The sequence below is a fragment of the Lutjanus erythropterus genome, chromosome 7 (genome assembly GCF_056507025.1).
Source record: "Lutjanus erythropterus isolate fLutEry1 chromosome 7, fLutEry1.hap2, whole genome shotgun sequence".
In the NCBI taxonomy this organism is placed as follows: domain Eukaryota; kingdom Metazoa; phylum Chordata; class Actinopteri; order Lutjaniformes; family Lutjanidae; genus Lutjanus; species Lutjanus erythropterus.
The window spans coordinates 19,819,583-19,839,841 of NC_139323.1; the positions used below are offsets into that span (position 1 = coordinate 19,819,583).

Genomic DNA, 20,259 nt, shown 5'->3' on the forward strand with positions numbered 1-20,259 from the left:
AGAAATAATCTTTACCATTTTAATTAAATATTTTTTTCATAATTTTACCTCTTTGGACCTCAGCAATTAAATCATTTGAGAATTTTAAAGAAGAAATCTCTCTTTGGTGGAACGGCTATACAGTCATGCACAACATTTTTAAATGTAAAATGTTAAATTACAAAAAGTATAAATAGAAATTGTGAAATAACAATTGCTGTCCAAAAAAGTTCGGGCGTTGTGTAAAATGTACATAAAAAACATAAATCCTTTTCGACCTACATGTACTGTTTGTTCAAATGAATGCAGTACAAAGACAAAATAGTAATGTTCAAACTGACTTTGTTTCTGAATCTGATACCTGCTCCATGTTCCAAAAAAGTTGGAGGAGACTGAGAAAGTTGTGGAATGTTCAGAAAACACCTGTTTGGAAAATTCCACAGGTAAACAGGTTAACCAGTAACAGATGACTGTATCATGATGGTTCTAACAAAAAGTATGAACCTTAGTTAGTTGGTTCAAACTTTCAGGTGTAAAAGTACCCTTAATGTACAAAGTTGTTACATCATAAACAGTGGAAGCATCTTTACTGTCACTTTATTAACTTAAACATCAACAACTTTTCTTTGTAAACATGTTTCAGGCCAAAGGCAAGAGGACCACCAGTCTTCCTGTGATGGAAAGGTGGACGATCATCAAAGCTGAAAGCAGCACTCAAGTTCAAACACAACAACAAGGACAGCACAGGGCAAAATAAGGGAGAGTCTCATGAGTCTTTGCAGGGACACATGGCTTTAAGTCGCCATTGCTGTTTGATGGTATGTGGCCTCTGAGGAGGTTGACTGACTGGACAGTTGGCAGCAACAGCAGCGTTTTCCACAACACATGCATCACAGGAAGCCCTCATCGCTCGTTGAAACGTGAACGCAAAGTCACACACGAAAAAAGAAATGGCAGATGCATAATGACGTACAAAGATATCAGTTAACAAACAACAGTGTCGAGCAGGTGAGAGTGTCACATGTCACCAGCACATCAAACACTGTTTGAGATGTGGAACAAAGCTGACCGAAAGAATCTCTTTAATGTGACTTAGATAAATGAATCTCAATTGATTTGTGCGTCATCACGATGCACTTGTATTCCCAGAGGTGACAGGTATCAAATGTCAGAGGTCAGTCCAAGTCACTGGTGTCCAGTTTACGGCCGCAGAGGCAGACGGTACAGCCCATCACTCCAGACAGAGTCAGGATGGCCAGCAGGATGGCCCACCAATGAGCCTGCAGAAAATAAATACAAACACCGCATGAATTTACATTTGAATATGATCTCTGATAAGCTCAGAGAATGCAATGTGAGTTTGGATTGCTGCTGACTGTTTGGATCAGGCCTTTGTCATGATAATCAGCAGGGCTGGGTTAAGCTTCTCAGCGCCTTTAAGACACGGATTGCAATAACACAGTACCAAGTAGTATCAATACTTCTCCATTCAAAAGATATCTTCATTCATTCATTCATTCATTCATTCATTCATTCATTCATTCATTCATTCATTCAATACTTTTGGCACCCAGATTTAGAAAAAAAAGTATTTATATGGTTTTGCTCACAGCCAATCACTGCAAGCTTTCTTCTTAAAGAAAAACCTTCAGAAAAAAAAGGTACTGAATGAAATGCACCATTGGTATCAGTATCACTTTAATGGTAGTAGTATTTTAAACGATACCCAGCCCTGCTCATCAGAGAAATATTCTGCACCGAAGTTCAACTCCTGTAAAATGAAAACATCAGCTTCCTCATTATCTTGCAGCTTTTTTTTGCACGAGTGCAGTGCGGCTGCAGAAGCGTCGTCAAGAAATATGACCATTCAAAACTGGGTCGGCATTATATCGCAAACAGGCTAATTAAAAAAAAATTACACTTAGCTTAATCACAGTTTCAGCAGTTTTCAGGAATGAAAAGAACATGACAACAAGGGACAACATTAATGACAAAATGTGTAACTAATTAAATACTGAGTTCAATTAGCTGAAATAAGGTCACAACTAAAAATGTTATATTTTTTCCACGTAAAAATGTCCATCACAGTTTCTCAGAGTCCAATGCAACATCTTCATTTGTCATTTTTTTATCTGCTTAACAGTGCAAAACCTACACATATTGAAATTTACAATGAAACAAAACAAACAAATCCTAATAAGTTTTGGGGATTTTGAAAAGTGACTGAAACAATTATCACTGTCATCTCAGGTAAGTTTTGTCTGGATCAGCTACTTGATCAATTGACTAATAGTTGCAGCAGTAATTGAAAATGTCATGACCTAAGCATTATTGATATATTGATTATATTTTATTGATGCATAGTGTCTCGTGCACTGATTTCACTGTTTTTCTACCTTTTTTAATGCAGTTTAGTCTGCTGTGAGACTGAACTGAACTCATAAAATCCAGCTAACCCTTGCAGGCAGAATAAATATATTGATGTCATGTATTTGTTATCATATTCTTGATTGAACGTATGATCTCCAACCAGAACAGGTTATTACTTTGCAGCTCTGCACATTATAGAGAATGAGTCAGCAGCACAGTAAACCAGCACCCTGGTTTCTGAAGTGTGGGGCCATTTCTGTCTCCAGTGAAGTGGATGGCTGATCAATGGGGTGCTCATCAAGCCAAATGGGAATTCCTGATTCTCCATGCTGTCAGGAGAAACTGAACCTCAAAAGAAGCTGAAACATCGAAGGCAGCTGAACATCAAGGCAGGAAGTTTAACAAACACACTGAGCCGAGCTAACGATGAAACCTCAGATCAACATCTGCTGCATCTTAACAAACATGACGTCTTCAGCCACGGCAGGAGATAAATAATCATTTTTATCCACATGAGCTGATGGCAAGAAAACGACTGGTCAGCTCATTTGAGTCAGTGGAGCAGCTTGGGGTCCAAATTTATGAACTTAATGCATGAGGATCTGAGTGGTCACTTCAATGCTACATCTGTAAAATTACATTATAATCTGATCAAAACACCAATCATACTAAAGCACTGTATTATATGATAATATTGGGAATTAGACTGTACTTTCGAATAAGTAGTAAATGTTGAACTTAAGGATTAGGCTTCTAAAGGGGTTTGTCAGCTGAAACACTGATTGTACACAGTGGAGCTTTCACTCTAAACAAACACAGATGTGTTTACATTCACATTGTATATCCTGTAGGCTTAACAAACATGTAGAATGCATTTTTGGCATTGCTCCATTTTAGGCACATTATCACCAGCAACTGTACAGCCAGCTCATCAAAACAGTGATGAGAGCCACTACTGGCCAAAAACACTGCAGAGCGCTTTTCAAACAGCAGCCACTGTGGCTAAATGCAACTATTACTAGATTACATTAGTAATTACTGAGTTACTGGTCATAGCAGACAACATTAAGGCTGTAGCAGCAAACCCCTGAGTGAATTAAATCGAATAACCATTTTATTTCTAATGAATTCAACATTTCATACGCTATTTAAATTTTTGCCTTGCGTCAAACAAATTTGACGGCTGGATCATTCATGTTTATATGCACTAAACAACAGATGGACTAAACTTAAAACTCACCCAGAGGTCTGATTCTTTCTGTAACTTCCCTCTCTCTCCTTTCTCCTTTCTTCTCTGTACATTTATGCAGATTAATAAAACCTGTGATATTCACAAATTCCTCGCTCAAGTTGAAACATTTTCAACTCAAACGAATATAAGAGGCAAATTGTGTCAATCCAAGGTATATTTGTGTCTGATTGCATCTTTCTACTGACTGTATGCAATGGCTGCATCTTGGATTCCCTTCATGTTCTGTTTGAACACAGTTAATTATATCTTATGAGGGAAATGTACAGTGATCTCAGCACATAACTGTATCAACTGATAAAGGCTTAAATGAACAATTCTGCTGATATGACAGGCCGATAAGATGGCACTTTAATTAAACACATGCAACACAAATGTGTCTGCAGTGTGGAGGGGTTTTTTTAAGTGTTGGCAAAAAAAAATAGCAAAGTTGCTATTTAATTGGCCATTTTAAGAGCCGTCATCTGGATCATTATGACAAAGATAACAACAAAGAGAAACCAGCAGCGAGAAAAAAGACCTGCCAGGTTTTCTTACTTTTCCCAGTGAATGTGAACATTTTGGAAAGGATTGCATCTTTAGTCTGCATCTGCCAGTGGGTCATCTTAATAAGAGTAGTTAGGATAATATATTCATTCCACTACAGGAGACAATTGATCTTCTTTGCAATAGTGGAAAAAATCTAAAACAAACATCCAATATTGTGCATTTCTTCTTAGGCTGTATCTTACAATCTTACAAAATATCTTAACTGTTTGATATCTCCTTTCACATAGTCACACTGTCTTCACACTTCACACATAATACATTGCTACATATTTGTTGTTTTTCACCTATATTGTTGTCTAGCATTTTGTATGTTTTTTTTATCTTATATTTTATCAAACTGATTACAGGAAACTTCACCTTCATCCACTCTGCTATGTCGCCAAAGTCATCCAAATTGAGAAATGAGTTTTTCAGTCGTGCGATGGGGCCGTCTGCATCCAGCAGACGACACACATTGAATTTGTCGCAGTATCCTTGGTTCCCTGAACATGGAGCCCCACTGACCAATGGCAACGCTTTTCTCTGGAAGTGACGGGACAGCACGGAGGAGGTGGTGCTGGCACACGTCTCAGGCTTACCTACCAATGACACAGAGAAATCAAATTAAAATATACCATAATACACGCCGTTTAGCTACTCAAAGCCACTGTGTATCGACACCGAAACACAGATACTGAAGGCTGAGGTCACCAAAGCATCCATGACCACAACATCCTCAAGTATGTAGACAGATCACAGTGTCAGATGGTATCTGTTGTTGTAGTTTTGAAGATGTCTAACAGAAAACAGTGATGTACGAGGGTAACCTCAGGACAAACTGACACAGGCTGACACAAAGTGTAAACACATTCCTCAGTAGTAAAGGACACATGGTTACCAGGCTGCTGGCAGCACATGTGGCATTTCTCCTTCATGGAGTCTCCAGGACAGTCACACTGCTGCAGGTTGTGTCTCAAACACACAGACTCAGTACAGACCTGCAGAGAGAACCACAGACACCCATTCAGAAGAAGACTTCATCAGAAATAGTCAGGAAAACTGAGGGACATTAAAGGGATAAAATGACAAAACTGTAGCCAAACAACAGCAAGTTAAAGTGGAATGCGGCTGTCCGGTCAGCGCTGGCGGTAAATGTAGTCAACTGAAGCCATAAATTCTTCTAAAGGTTCACAAAAGGTTGAGTTCTCCTCCTGCATTATCTGTAGCTTGTCACAGTGATGTCATTAGTGTTAAGGAAGAACTACAGACTCTTTTAGCTTGGAATTCTAGTCTTTGTCTCTGAGTGGTCACGGGGTGTTCTAGACAAGCGTTTTTGTCCCATAATGCTGTGTTTCGGCCAACGAAATAATCGCTATGGGCTAGGGTAATGATACACGGCAACATGGGTGTGGGCATCAGAAACTTCCATTTGCACGCAATGCATCCTGGTACATGAAGGCACTGCCACCACAGCTCTGTGAGCAGCAGAGCATAGCCCTCTCAGTAAACACAGAAGCACTGAGGAATTTATGGCTTCAGCTGACTACATTTACAACCAACACTGACTGAACACCAAAAGTGTTGAACTTAAAAAGTGATAAATTTTCCCTTTAATTTGCTTTCTCTTGATTTTTATTACTGCTATTTTCTACACCAGGGCCTGAGTACCTTACTTTGTTCTGTCATGTTTAACACGTTCTACAATCACAATAAAACATCCTTATTCTTATGAGTGCAGATGCTCATATACAAATGTACAGCCTGCATTCAAAAATGTTCACTAAAACTGTCATGTATACACACATGATTTGTAGTTAAAGAGTTGAAAGCCTTGTCAACTTTTCACCTTTGTTTGTGGTTGCAGGTACAAAAAAACACACCTGTAACCACACACATGTGAAACAGACTTGAAGCTCTGCTTTTCAGTCTGGACCTGTGTAAGACGAAAATATCTTACAAATTAAAGCGTGTTTTCCATCTTTGTTTCTAAAATTGTATCTGTGTTTGTTTATTTTGTATTTCACTGTCACACTCCATAATGCATTCGGCATAGATGAAAGCAAACTCTGGTTTATGGCACTGAAAGGCTGACAAATTGTATAAATAGTTTATTATTTACACAGTCTGGACAGATTAATCTTTGGCCCGTGCTTTATAATGTGAGCAGTTTTTCTTCCCACATGTGGATTTATAAATTGTATTTTTTTAAGTGCTTTGAAGAACGGACACAAATTTATCTTTGTCTATTTGTAGAGATGAGTCAGTTTTCCTGTTTCCTGCTGATTCTTATAAGGATTTTAGCCTTCAGAGAAAGAAACAGTCCGAGTCAATTAAAACAGTTTATGGTTAATTTGAACACTAAAACTAAAACCCCACCTTCATATTTGGATCTCTTTTCTTGGGTTATTACATTCCCACATCCCCCTCAAGTCTTTTCCAGTTATTATGTTCCATGTTCCTGGACCAGGTTATCAGAGGTTAACACATTTAGCACCTCTGGAGAGTAATGTCCTCAACAACAACATATGATGAAGCAACACTTACAGCTGGAATCCATTGCCCAGAGGACATTTTAATGATGGGGGAAATGTAGTTAAGATGAAACCTTTATGGCATTAACGGATATTTTCTTAGTAATGCTGTGTCGTAACAGTGTGTTTGTCAAACAAACTTATAAAGGTTCTTGAGTACACTTTTTGATAAGAGAAGCATCAGATTGAATTCAGCTTCATGTTAGCTGATATATAAATAGGAAACTCTGAACATGTCACTGATTCAGTTTTGTTGAATAACAATATAATTTAAGAAGAGGGAACCTTCAGGTATTAATGTTATAATCACAATCAGCCAACATGAATGAAATGTGCTAAAAAAAAAAAAAGAAGAGGAAATTTTAATATTTAATTTATCTGCTGTTGAAGATAATGGGATAAGACTCAAGGATCCAGAAGGTCTTATTCGTCCAGAGTCAGGAATAAATTTAACGTAGATAATGTTTTTTTTTTTTTTTTCAGGGCCTGCTTTGCAACACTCATTAGCTTATTGGGCAATGTATTGAACTGTGTTGAGTCACACTTTGGCGTAGTGGATAAGGCTGCCTCACCCCGTTCAGACAGACACGCGTGCCCTGACTGCACACTGTGAGATTTTCCTTGGCGTTCGGCTCAGGGCAGACTGACGAGAGGCCTGAACACACGCTCTCTCTCTGGCAGTCTGTCTCCTCATCACAGGTCTGACCCGCCGACTTAAAGCCGCAGTCCTGACCACAGCACAGGCCCTGACTCGGACTGATGGATGAAAACATCACAGAGTGAGGGTGACAGATAAACATCGAAGCCGCATACAGACAAAACAAAGACACACCTTAAAGACAGAACACCAACAAAATAATTTTGATTAATGTAGTGTGTGACTTCAATTAAAAATGATTTAAGCGAGAAATAACTTTCAACCCCAAAATCAATCAAAATAAAAAGAGTGCACTCAATAGACTGCAGATATCTGCCGGGCAACAGATGGTGAAGCACCTACTGCAATGTCACCACAACTGCCAGATGCAACCAGCTTCACTCTTATCTAAATTCTAATTCTCCTGAAACGCCTGAACTTAAAACACGTCATTTTTCATTCTTGAATCTTTTCTGCTCACTCTGATGCTGTGTGGATGTTTGTGTGAATAGTACCTGCAGACTTTACCGGGCTTGAGGTGACACTGGACTCCCACAGGCTGTTTAGCGCTGAAGCAGCAGAGATCTGTGTCGTTGTGACCAACATCACACTCCTCACCTTCTTCCACAATCTGGTTTCCACAGATGGGCTGATCACTGACTGGCCGAAAAGTACAGAGATACAGATAAACACACACATACACTGAAAATCAAGACAAATTCTAATTATTTACAGTGACTAAATGCAAAGTGTAAACATGTGGCCTGGACACACACCCACAAAGCAGTCATCCTTCTTCTGCTTCAGTATCTTGCTGATGTGTTTGATGCTGCAGGGTGAGAACTTATCGTTGTTTTCACGCACCTCATCTGTGGCGTGAGGGAACATCAGGTACCTGCCTTTACCACCAGCGGAGCCGAGGTTCCCGCAATTTGAGCCCTCATCGTGCTGGAAGACGGGCAAAATAAGAGAAACTTTTAAATTATATGTTTTTTTTGTGGTGAAAATGGAAGCAACTTTTCAATTATTGTTTGTGCCACTGACATATCAGGTGGCTTTCTGTTTCCTCAGAGCCGAGCTGTTGCTTCTGTCTTCACCCACCACCTGGGACAATTTAGAGTAACTTCCACATTCGAGTAAAGATTTTGTTGAGTAAAACACTTAAACTCTTGTCACTCTTGTGATCATTTCACCTTTTATCAGGGGCATAACATTAGCATATTGTTTTGCACTAACAAGTATCTACAGCAAGGGTTAGCATCATGCTGGGGTGGGGAGTAACGTTAGAAGCGAGGCTTATAGGGAAGCAATTTAAAAACATGGGTGGTGTTATAATTGTGCAATCAACTTTTGCTTGATAACGACAAATTGTTTAAAAAATGTTGCCTGTTTTCAATTTAAGATATGTATCTTCAAACATTTCCAGGCTGCAGACAGAGAGATCAGAGGAAAACAAATAATCTAACCAGGCTGAAAGTATTTGTTTCCTTCCTAATCACATATGTGGGGAGGGCAGCGGCTTTATTGCTGATTTCAGTAATTTGTTTGGTCACTGCAGGTCTATCTTCAGTGGAAAATGATGCCTGTAACATCAGTTATATTACAGACCCCTCCTGAACATGCCAAAGCAAGATTTTCTGTGACTTTTAAAGTTATCTTTGTTGTATTTTCGAAGAAAAAAACGTATCCTTCATGTAGTCAAAAGATTTCCCTGGAATCTGATGGCCATGAAACTGCAGAGGAATGATGTGTTCCACACGCGAGACACCGAGGACAGGACACAGAGCTCCACCTGCTTTGGTCAGGAGATGTATTTGTGAGACATTATCTGAAAGTTGTGTTCTCTGTGTCAAAGTCACTGGTGAATTAAGAGGCTGGGGGGAAGACTTGAAATTAACAAGGACCCATGTGGAGGGAACATGTTTTGATGTGGGTTTGTCTGCATCTGTTCTGAATTAGTTTGATGGATATAATGAGTGCAAATTTTACAATCTTCACCATGAGTGACAATATCTGCAGCTCTGGTGTTGGCAAAACTGCATGCAACAGCATATGTTGGTGCAGAATAGTGCTATTTTGATCCTTGTTTACTGGTACCATGTCAACAATTTTGAGCAACATCTTATAAAGCCAACCTAGTCTTGAAGTATGCTTCTTCTCTGGTCCTCTCGCCTCAGCCAGTTTGTGGTATCTCAGCTCAAAAGTCTGCAGACTTTAGACTAAATCCTCTAACAAGTCCCAGTGTACACCAACAGTGTGCTGCTGCAGTCACAGTGATATTAAAGGAGTAAGAAGAGGAAGAACAGTAAAGCATGGGTAAATATCAGTGCTGTACAATGTCAATTTGCAGATTTCCTGACCTTCCTGTTTATTTCTTGAACACCTGTCATGGTTTTACAGAAGCTCTCACGACAGACATAACCTAGATGCAGCTTTGAGATAAACCCATCAAGAAAATGATAAATGTTGGGAGTGTAAAGTTTTTCTGTCTCGGGGGAAAACGAGTTCAGTCAAGTCGTCTCCAAATCTGATGTTGTGGCTTCTACTTACTGAATTGAGTTTAAGGTTGTGCATTATCTTATTTGTGTTTGTCTGAACAAGTTACACATTCCAATTACAGCTAGAACAATTAGAGTGGTTGATTAATTGATTATCAAGTTAACAAAACAAATTCATTGTTTGAGTCAGCTACAGTGCCAAACATTATCTGGTTCCAGCTGCTCCCATGTGAGAATTTGCAGCTTTAATTCGTCATATAAGATAGTATATAAGATAGTAAAGTAATGTTGGTGGGGCGCCCCTGTAGCTCAGTTGCTAGTGTGTGTGTCACATATACTACATATATTCTTACATATAGCTCATTTAACCATTAAGAAAATAATTGTTGGCTGCTGCCCTAACTTCAGGGTTATATGTACACACAATGTAGAAGGGAAATAAAAGAAGGGAAGAGCAGGGCAACACAAGTAGGAAATAGTTCCACATTTCCACATGTGATCCTTCACCTGAGCAGCAAACGGATCCATAGCACACAGCTGTGAAAGCCGCTGTATGCATGTACGGTTGCAAAGGAAGTTCTTTACCCTAAATTCACCCTTTATCACAGCCATCTTTCCACCACTATGCTTCCCACAAATCTCAGGTGAAGGCTGGGCTCAGATCTCTTCATGTGCTTCTTCCAGCCTGTCTGGCCTGGAAACAATGAGACATGCCTGTCACAGGAGCCGAGACGCCAGGCCGGAGCAGGCGAACCTACGGTGGTCTAATTTATAGAAAACCTGCAGGGTCTGACATGGCAGAACTAATCTGCTCAGGAACGCATCTGAAGACTCTTTGGTCTGTGACAGTGTGAATAACAGAGGGCAGGGTGAAAAGAGACTGAGGAGACGTGCTGGCATTCGTTAACAGCCATACAAGCATGTGTGTTTACGTAAGCTGCCTGTTGTTACATTGGGGAGGATGACAGTGGTGGAAAAAGTATTCATATCTTTCACTCAAGTAAAAGCTCTAATACATTTTGTAAAAGTACTCCATTAGATGTTAAAGACTGCACTTAAAATACTACTTCATGGAGCTACATGTAACTACTTTATATACAGTTAGCTAATTTAGTCCAGTGTTTCCCAACCTTGGGACTGAGCCCCTCCAAAGGGTCACAAGATAAATCTGAGGGTTTGAGTAGAAGGCCATTTCCTTTTATGTGACTGAAAAAAAAAAAAAAAAAAAAAAAATCCTTCGAGTCATTATAATGAGACGGTTCCACAAAATAATGACTATCTTAAAATAATGAGAAAATAATGTCTTAGTATCTCCAAATAATAACTTAATATAGCAGCTTAATTAGAAAATTTCTCAAAATAGTGAGAAACTATTTGAGAAAGTTTATCATTACTTTTTAGATACCAAATAATGATTTTTAGAAAATTTCTCATTGCATCGAGGAGCTTTTGTTTTTCATCACATTGGCAGAAATGGGCTTCCACGTGTGGGATATAAAAAAGTTCTGAATCCTGATTTATGTGTCTGTTTTCATTTTTTGGATACCCTCTATTTTTCTGGGAAATACTGAATTCTTCCCCTCTGGGCAATGAAAATGCATTTAAATGAAACCATCTGAGAAGTGACATCAGAGGACAAATCACGCTTTGGTGGAACAGTTATCAAGACAGAGACATCTGAAATATGATAAAGGGCCAAGTAGCTATTGTTTTTTTGTGAGGGAACACAAGCCAGAAATGTTGGTCACCACTGGTTTAATGAATTGCATTTTAAACACTCATCATATATGTACTAGCAAAATAAGTCACAACTACAGCTGTCAGATAAATGTGGTAGACTAAAAAGTGTTATTGTACTAAGTACTTGTAATTAAGTAAACTTAAGTACTTAAGTAAATAGAGCGTAAGTGTGAGGAGAAAGTGAGAGATTCTCCTGTCTTCTTATTTCAGATTATCCCCTGAGGTCGAGCCAAGAATCTTTATAAAGAAAGCTTGTCAATAAAGGCCAAGGTCTGTGATGCCAACGTAAGTGAATCATTCACAGACAATTTGTTCTGGTGCGGAGCAAACAGCCATGTTTGCCTATAGTGAGAGTACGTGAAGTAAGTTTGAATCACACAGACCCTTCATGTTGAATTATCATTCAGCACCACATGTATGCCTGACTGAAACATGTTCAGTGACTGGGGCACCAGAGGGGGTTCTGGGTAAAAACTGGTTAAGTTTAACAGACACCTGAAACACCACACAGTGCTGTACTGTGAAGCGTGGCTCAGGAGGAGTTATTTTATCAGACTTGCACTGAATAGAGCTTTTACACAGCCGATATTTTGACATGATCTGGAGAAAAATCCCAGGTGTAACTAATAACATTAACTATGGCTCCATTCAATTTGAGAGAGTCTAGTAAACCAGTTACTTAAACAAGCTTTCTGCAATGGAGCCATACATAATGTTATTAATTCTATGTGTGAATATCCTGCCCTGCTATGCAGCATTAAAATGTCCTGTGTCATAAAAGCCTATACAGTCATACACACATGCAGAAGTTGCTGCGCTTACAACTTGAATGCCACAAACACACACAAAACACATCTTGTCACAGGAAAAACTTGAGGAAACAGGTCCAAAAACAAAAAACAAAAGTTTTTAATTAATAAGCTAGCATTTTGACGCCCACTGTGTCCTCATGAGAGAAGAACAAGAACAATAATACAAACTCACAAATTCTTAAATTGCCTCTCCTACTCAGATAGTCATTCAACACATGCTACAGCTATAGGGAGGGGGCAAAACACTGCACTGAGACAGTCTGTCTGATGAAAATGCAGTTTGTGTTGAAACATTTTGGTATCTTCGTCTGTGTGCTCCAGTATTTTTGGACGAATTTTCCAGGTCTATCCTTTAACAGGAGCATCCCGCACCGGACAGGTTTGCAGTCCTTTATTAATACTGTGTCTATAAATTCCTATGAAATCACAATGATTTTAAGGTAAAATCCACCATAAAACAGACTCTATACTGTGCTGTTTTAGTGACGTTGGACAGCTATGAGTCTGCAACTGTTTGAAATATCACATCCTACATTATGTGATTGTAGGGCACAAGACTTAGTGATGGAGACTGACCGGAGATCCCAGGCTGTGGCCGAGTTCATGGGCAAGGGTCAGCTGGACGTGTCGAGGAGGCAGGAGCTGTCCGTAGTTCTGAATAGTGATCAAACCTGTGTTCAGGGTGGAGGTCCGGCCATTACGCAGGGTGGTCAGCTTGGAACATATTCCTCCCCAGTTACCTGAAGTACACGCAGATGAAATGATAAACATGGGCTTATGGGTTTGGTTTCCACTCAGGGTTTCTGCAGGATTCAGCAAATTAAATTCAAGATTTTTGAAGACCTTATGAATGCAATTTATGACCTATTTCACGTCCATGCTGACAAAAAAAGTAGAAGGATATGAAGGAACATCAGAGTCCATTTCTTGTGGAAATAACTGTGCTGATAGTGTGGATTCAACAGGCTTAACAGATCTAATGAAAACATACCTGTCTGTACAGTATGGTTGCATAACTGACCTTGTGCTACTGGAAATACCTAAAACCAACAATGTTTTGCTACTTAAGCCTTATCAACCTCTGAGGGGCCCTGGGTTGGGGAGGCCCTGACAGACAGACCAACAGACCTGCTGAGCATCTCCAGTTTCACATCAAAGCCCGCACAGACTTTTGGCCCCCAATGGTGTCTTTTTTGCAGTTTACGTAATGTCCCTGAAAGCCATTCCCACAATTACAAACAATTGGCCACATTCACATGGATGGGTGGCTGGGCTGTGACATCATCTTTAAGCTGGCCAGCCAGAGGAGTAGTTTTGTAGAAACCAGTCCCATTGGTCAACCTGAGCACCTATGATAAGGTACTTCACAGAGACTGCTCACCGATTTCAGCAAAGCAGACTTCAAGTTCCACAAGACCATCTCTTAATGGGGTAATTCTGATTTTTTGGTGGTGTTGTATGAAGTTCTTATCCACAGTCAGTGTATCAGCTGCGAGTGCTAAGCAGTGTCCCACTGTAGGGTCAGTGGCAAAACATATTTTAGCCAAAAAAAGGAAAAAAAAGAAAAATCTATATTAGTTATTTTCACTGTTTTACCTTGCAGTCAGACTGCCTCTTCTGACAGGAAACCACTGTTAAAATAAATTGCGCTCTCCAAAGTAAAATCAGTAATTTTATATTACAAAGCACAGGAGATGCTGGTGGACCACTGCCTAAATCTATTAGTTTGTTTGTGTTATTGTGAGACTTTGACATTTTAAATTAATAGTTGGATTCACTGAAGTCAGACAATAACACATATAAACTAACAGATAAAGGTAGCTGTAAACCAGCCACCTCTATGTTCTGCACAGTAAAATCATTGATTTTGCCCATGGAGTTTGGTTGGTTTGGAGGGATTGATATTTGGCTTGTTTAACAACGGTTTCACTTCCGAAAAACTAGCATACATTTAAACTGGGATTGATTTTTTTTAAAGGTGAAACTTAATTTAAAACACTGACTATTGGTAAGTATCTCATACAACCCCACATCAAACAATTCAAACTATCCCTTTATATGGCATCTAACTTTTGGTCAAATAGGGTCACTCTTGTGCAGCACATATGGGGTAAATATCAGCTCAATACTAGCCATCTGTACCTTTAATTTATGCCCAAATTGACCAGTTTATTACCTAATAGCATCAACAGCCATCTCTATTCATGCTCTTCTTCATCCATCACCATTTTGTCAACATTTACTGCCCCCACCAAGTCTTTCAATGAGCTACTGTGGGAATAATTTCCATATGTTCCATGTGGACATCCTCTCTTTTCATTGGTTCCCTCCATTTCTACCCTGTTGTGGTTCAGGTTGTAGGTCTCAGCTCTTCCTGTGCAGGCATGTGAACTTTATGTAACACCTGTTACACAATGTGGTGGTCAGCAGTACACTGTTTTTGAGGGGTATGGCTTGTGAGGTGCACGTCTGTTTCAGAGAAACCTGAGTTCATTTGGTGTCATTGAGAACTGTGGGAACCAGTCGTGGGCATCTGGATCTCCCACCGGCATGTTTTTGTTAAACACTGGACATAAGAGTGACGTACGGGAACAGTTAGGGACGGTTAGAGGTTGAAAAACAAAAGCAAAAGTGCCCCCTATCTCTGCTGCTGTAGAAACAATAAAAGCAGTGTTGTGGGCAGGAGCCAAGGAAAGACAGTTACACTACCATCATATGTCAGGTGAAGGAAGCTTCCAGTAACCTGAGACTATTTTGATACTTCATATTTGATATAACATGATGCTTTTTGCCCAAAATCAGAAAGAACACTGACATTTTTAGAGGAAAACCTGGATGAAATGCAAGGACTTGTCATTATGTGCTCCTCACAGCTAAAAAAGAGCAGTTCCTTCTCCACAAATTGCCAGGAAACACTTCCCCAGCTACATTAATCAAGAATTCTGGACGCATTCTGCAGCATTCCCTGCTTTTGACCTAAAATGCTCCCCCAATGGGCTATTCAAGGAGCTGGGTTTCCTAGAAAGAGCTCACTTTGGAGGCCTGCACTGTGGATTTTGGCAGTGTGAGCAGGGAAGGGGCTGCGATTTTGTCGCCTCCTCCTCCTCCTGCTCCTTCTCGTCTTCACTACAGAAAGGAGCCCTAATGAAAGACTCCTATTATTAGCTTGTTGGACAAACACAGTCGGGTGAAACAAACAATCCTGTGGCTCACTTACAGATAATGCACACACTCACCATGAGGAGGAAACAAGCAACAAGAAACATATGCACTGTAAAGAAGAAATATTAGTATCAATTACCTTCATTGACAAACATGCAGGCACACACACACACACAGAAGCACACACACACTCTTTCACACAGTTTATTGTGAACAAACAAACAATAGTAAAGGGGAAGCCCTTCCTGAGATAAACCTGCAGGGGGGTGTCCGAGAGTCCCAATAATAACTTTAACAACAAAAACAGACCCGCAGCGAGCGATTCGAAGAACACCGACTAAAGTTCTCAGAAAAGTACAGGGTCTCCGCTCTGGAAGTCGACCAAAAGTAATGTAACTGCTTCCACTGACTTCCCATCACTGCTCTCTTTGTCTCCAGAGTTCAATGACCTCAACGTTGTTAATCTGAATAGGATTTATTCACCATGTTGTGAGACCAATTCGACCTTTTTCGTTTCTGAAAACAAAAGACCGTCTGGAATGTATCATAGGTCTTACTCAACTTGGGACTTGTTTTTGTTCTCAGTTGTAATAAAATTTCTCAAGCAAGTATGACAATTTGATTAGACAGATGACAAATAATTCTCCACCTTAATGGTATTTTTTTGGACTCAGATAAAGACTTCAAAGTTCTTCCTTGTTGTCACTGAAAGTTGGGGTAGGCAATTTATTTTTGGCGTCACTGGGCCATAATAACCTTTAAACATAATGTAATTCAACTGGTCTGAGAAAAAAACTAGACTTCTTCTTGGCTCTGTTTTCAAGCTATGACAGGAGGCTTTGGCCAATCACAGGCCAGTAAAGACAGTTGATTATTAAGTCTCATTACCAAAATGTTGGTATTTGATGACCCTCAAATCACTTACTGCACCCTTATATTGGTTGAGATCAACTGTCTGACCTCTGTGTGAGGTCATAATAAAAAGGGTCCTTTGGAAAATTAAAAAAAATATATTACGGCAAAAAACAAAACTGTTGCTCCAATAAGAGAACCATCTTCATGACACTAAAAACTCTCACTTTAGATTTAATATACCTCACTAACCCAATAATCTCACTTTGTAGTTCAGCCCTCTATCTGTAGTTTTTAATATGTACTACAAGACAGCCATATTACATTCAGATAACTCAAATCACAGGATCATACACATAAAAATTAAAACATGTTTGTTAAAATTTTGCTGTTTCAGTCATGTCAGTCAGTCATGACCTTAAAGGGGGTCGTGACCAATTTTAAGCAGCAAAGTCTGTCTACATGCAAATGACTAATGCATAAGTGGAAAAGTTGTGTGAAGCCTTTTTTTGTGGCTCCAGTATAAGTTGGGTCTGTGAAAATAAAAAAAAATTAAAAAAAAGTCTGGCTTTGTAGCTTCTCATCTCCGTTTGAGGCCAGCAGTTTGAGGTTACACTAGGTGCTGCTAGCATAACACATCCAACAGAGCTGTCAGTGGGTCAGTTACACTGAGGGTAAAAGCCAGTCAGGTTTTGTAAAGAAAGAAGAATGCGTGGAGTAATAGAATCATTATGCTGCATCAGTTTTAATCCCTTCAAACTGTCCATCATAAGCCTGACACACTTCCCCCGTTTTTGGGGCGTCTCAACCAAGGTTCATGTCTTTGTTTCGTTGTTTATGTTTGATCCAGTTAGTGCATGAAAGAACTGTACACGACACACCTACATCCTGTTGTCATCTATGTGATCTGCATCTCCTTATACTTGCAATTGATTGATTTGTAGACGTGAGTGCGTCTGATGTTGGTTTGTCAATTCAATTCAACTATCTTTTTTTTCCAAACAACTCTTTATAAAGTCATCAAACCAAATGTCAGTTAAACATCTAGTCTTCTCCTCCTCTCCCCATGTGCAACCATGACATATCTTGCATTTCCTTTTTCTGGTTCTGACAAAAGCCTACCAGAACTTCCTGTAACTGTTACAACACTACAAACCATCCACAAAAAAAAAATGCTTCCACACTAAAAACGAACTGAACCACTGTTTAATTTAATCCAGACTGAGACACCTCTTTTGGTCGGTACAGGTTTGGCTGTTTTGTCTGCACTGTGGTCTGAGGAAAAGCTATAATTTTGGTTTGGATCACACTGAAAAGTCCACATATTTAGACCAAACAAGTTAGGTGTGAAAGGATACTTTTGGTTGTTAGACCCTTACAATAATTTTAAATGTGACATTCTTCAAGATTTATTATACTGTTGGACTTCTAGACCTAATAAATTAAGTTAAGTATAAATGAACACCTTATATTATCTTGAGGCATGTTATTGCGTATATGCATGTTAAACACTGCATTTAGGCTGAGTTATTTGACTGTCTCATTGTTTTTATTCCCTCTTATCAGGACTTTGGATATTTCAGCCTACTTCATAAATAAGACAACTTTATTTGGGTGGACATAAGAGGCTCTCGATTCTTCCTCTCATCAGTAAAACAATGTATATTTTAAGTGCTGTATAAAAGGTGCTCTACAGATACAAATCTTAAATTTGTGGAATTTCCTTCCATAGTATTTTATTTATTTTGTGACCTAAATAAAATCTCCTGTGACCCACAGCCCAGTCTGTGGGAGTGACTGTTGTATTGTATACGTAGGGATGCACTTTCATTTTAAGGTTATAGTTACGTAATCTGCCAAGCATTTATCTTGATTATTTTTATGACAGGAACTTCTTTTTCAAAGACTACAATCACCAGAAAGAACTCAGTCTAATCTATCGAAACATCTTTTACATTCATGTAACTTCCTATAGTGCAGAGGTCAACGAACGACATAGCGGTGGCGTCCTATGGGCAAAACAATGGACAGTACAAATAACCCCTCAACAACACCAAACATACAGTGTGGAAAATTACCGTGCACGGTATCTGTTGCTCAATTAGACTCAGGAGAAGAAGGAATTTCACTGGTGAGAAAGCTTGTGTGGCACGAGACGTTCAGGCCCCAACCCCCCGTCCTCCAACCCCAACCCTACCGTATGAACACATAACTCTGAGAGTTAGAGGAGGAGCTCCCACTGAATGATGGGGGCTGTGCATGAGTGTGTGCGTGTGTGTGGCATCTGCTGTAGCAATAGTGGTATCAGGGTCTTTGAGTTTATGATCCCATGGTTTAAGACCCCCATTACCCAAGACCAGTAATAAACTGGTGGAAGTGGGTCATGGAAATATCTGTTACTGGAAGTCAAACATTATCCATGATTAATGGTCTGCTCATTTTTCTGTTCGGTCACATGACTCTGAGAAGTCACAACAATGTCACTCAATCCACAATATGTGTGTGTGTGTCTCACGTGAGACGTCACCATGGTGATCACGCTGTGGAATGCAGTCACCAATCCTCACTAAGATGTATGGGAGTGGTGTGTGTGTGTGTGTGTGTGTGTGTGAGTGTCAAAGGTTCATTGCTCCCTAATCACATGTCATTGTGGTGGTCTGCTCTCACGCCCCTTAGTTTAGCCAATCAAAAGCTGCGTATGAGACAGTGTCATAGAAGTGAGCAGGAAGGACCTCCCACCACAACAATCCCAACATACGTGTCCAACTTCCTCCAACTTGACAACAATAACACTACACACACACACACACACACACACACACACACACACACACACACACACACACACACACACACACACACACACACAGTCTATCACCAGACCAGAGAGACATGGCTGACGTCAGGAAGGAGTAAATTTGTGTATTTAGGTCACTGAACAATAAACTATGTCCTAAGAACCCTATGGAAACACAGTTCTTTGAAACCATTTCAAATCTTTAAGCACATTCTGTACATTATTATGTAAGAATATGTCTGTTATCTATAATAGTTTATGTCAAGTTCAGTAACATTACATTTTGAGTTTCACTCACATTTTGTAATAATGTGGATTACTGCATCGTAATCCAAGTACATGATAGGAAAAGCAAGTAATGCACTGTTATAACCCTCTAATAAAGTCTGATAAAACTGTGTGATAAAGAACATATTATTTCTAGTTTTTGTCTTATTTCATATAAAGTACAGCTTGTTAAGTCTTATTACAGCACTGTAAAATGAAGTGCGACTATTATTTTATTCTCAGCAAAAGGGTGTGGTTCATGTGCTTATTTGTCTATTTTTTTGTTATTGTCATATGTGATTTTGTTTGCAAATAATTGAATTAAAATTTTAGAAATGGAGTGAAATGTGTCCAAAATGTTGTCTGTTACCAGGGTTGGGAAGTAAAGGATTACATGTAATGGATTACATAATCAAATTACAGAAATATTTAACTATAATCAGCCCAGATTACATTTGAGAAAAATCATTAGATTCAAGTTACATAATTAATAATTAATTAATATTATTTGCATTGAAAATGTTTTGAGATGTTTAAAAAGACAAAAGAACTTTGTGGAACTTAAATGTTTTTTTTTTAGTACAGGCCACAATATTTTCAATGTTTGATTTTGAGGTAATTCAAAAGTAATAAAAAAATATTCATGTTAGATTACACTTTTTTATGTTAGTAATTACAAATAATTGCCATGTAATTTGTATTCAGTAACCGACTACATTTCAAAGTAATCTGACAGCAGAGGGTAAAGAAGCTTTAAATGCAAATCACGGAGGGTTGTTATTTGAGGAGTTCATTCACGTTTTGTTTTGGCCTCTCAAACCAAAACACTGCTTGAAT

General features: G+C 39.2%; 1 protein-coding gene across 1 annotated transcript in view; it reads right to left on the bottom strand.

Annotated features, from left to right (window-relative positions):
- Positions 1-801: 801 nt before the first annotated feature.
- LOC146323935 (disintegrin and metalloproteinase domain-containing protein 10) overlaps positions 802-20,259 on the bottom strand; it is a 37,957-nt gene continuing 18,499 nt past the window's right edge. The window contains exons 9-15 of the mRNA XM_084723108.1: positions 12,921-13,084; positions 8,071-8,242; positions 7,810-7,954; positions 7,230-7,413; positions 5,025-5,124; positions 4,505-4,725; positions 802-1,259 (exon numbers count right to left, since the gene is read on the bottom strand). Coding sequence (XP_084579234.1) covers positions 1,155-1,259; positions 4,505-4,725; positions 5,025-5,124; positions 7,230-7,413; positions 7,810-7,954; positions 8,071-8,242; positions 12,921-13,084 — 1,091 coding nt within the window. The 3' untranslated portion in view covers positions 802-1,154. The remainder of the gene's footprint in view (positions 1,260-4,504; positions 4,726-5,024; positions 5,125-7,229; positions 7,414-7,809; positions 7,955-8,070; positions 8,243-12,920; positions 13,085-20,259) is intronic.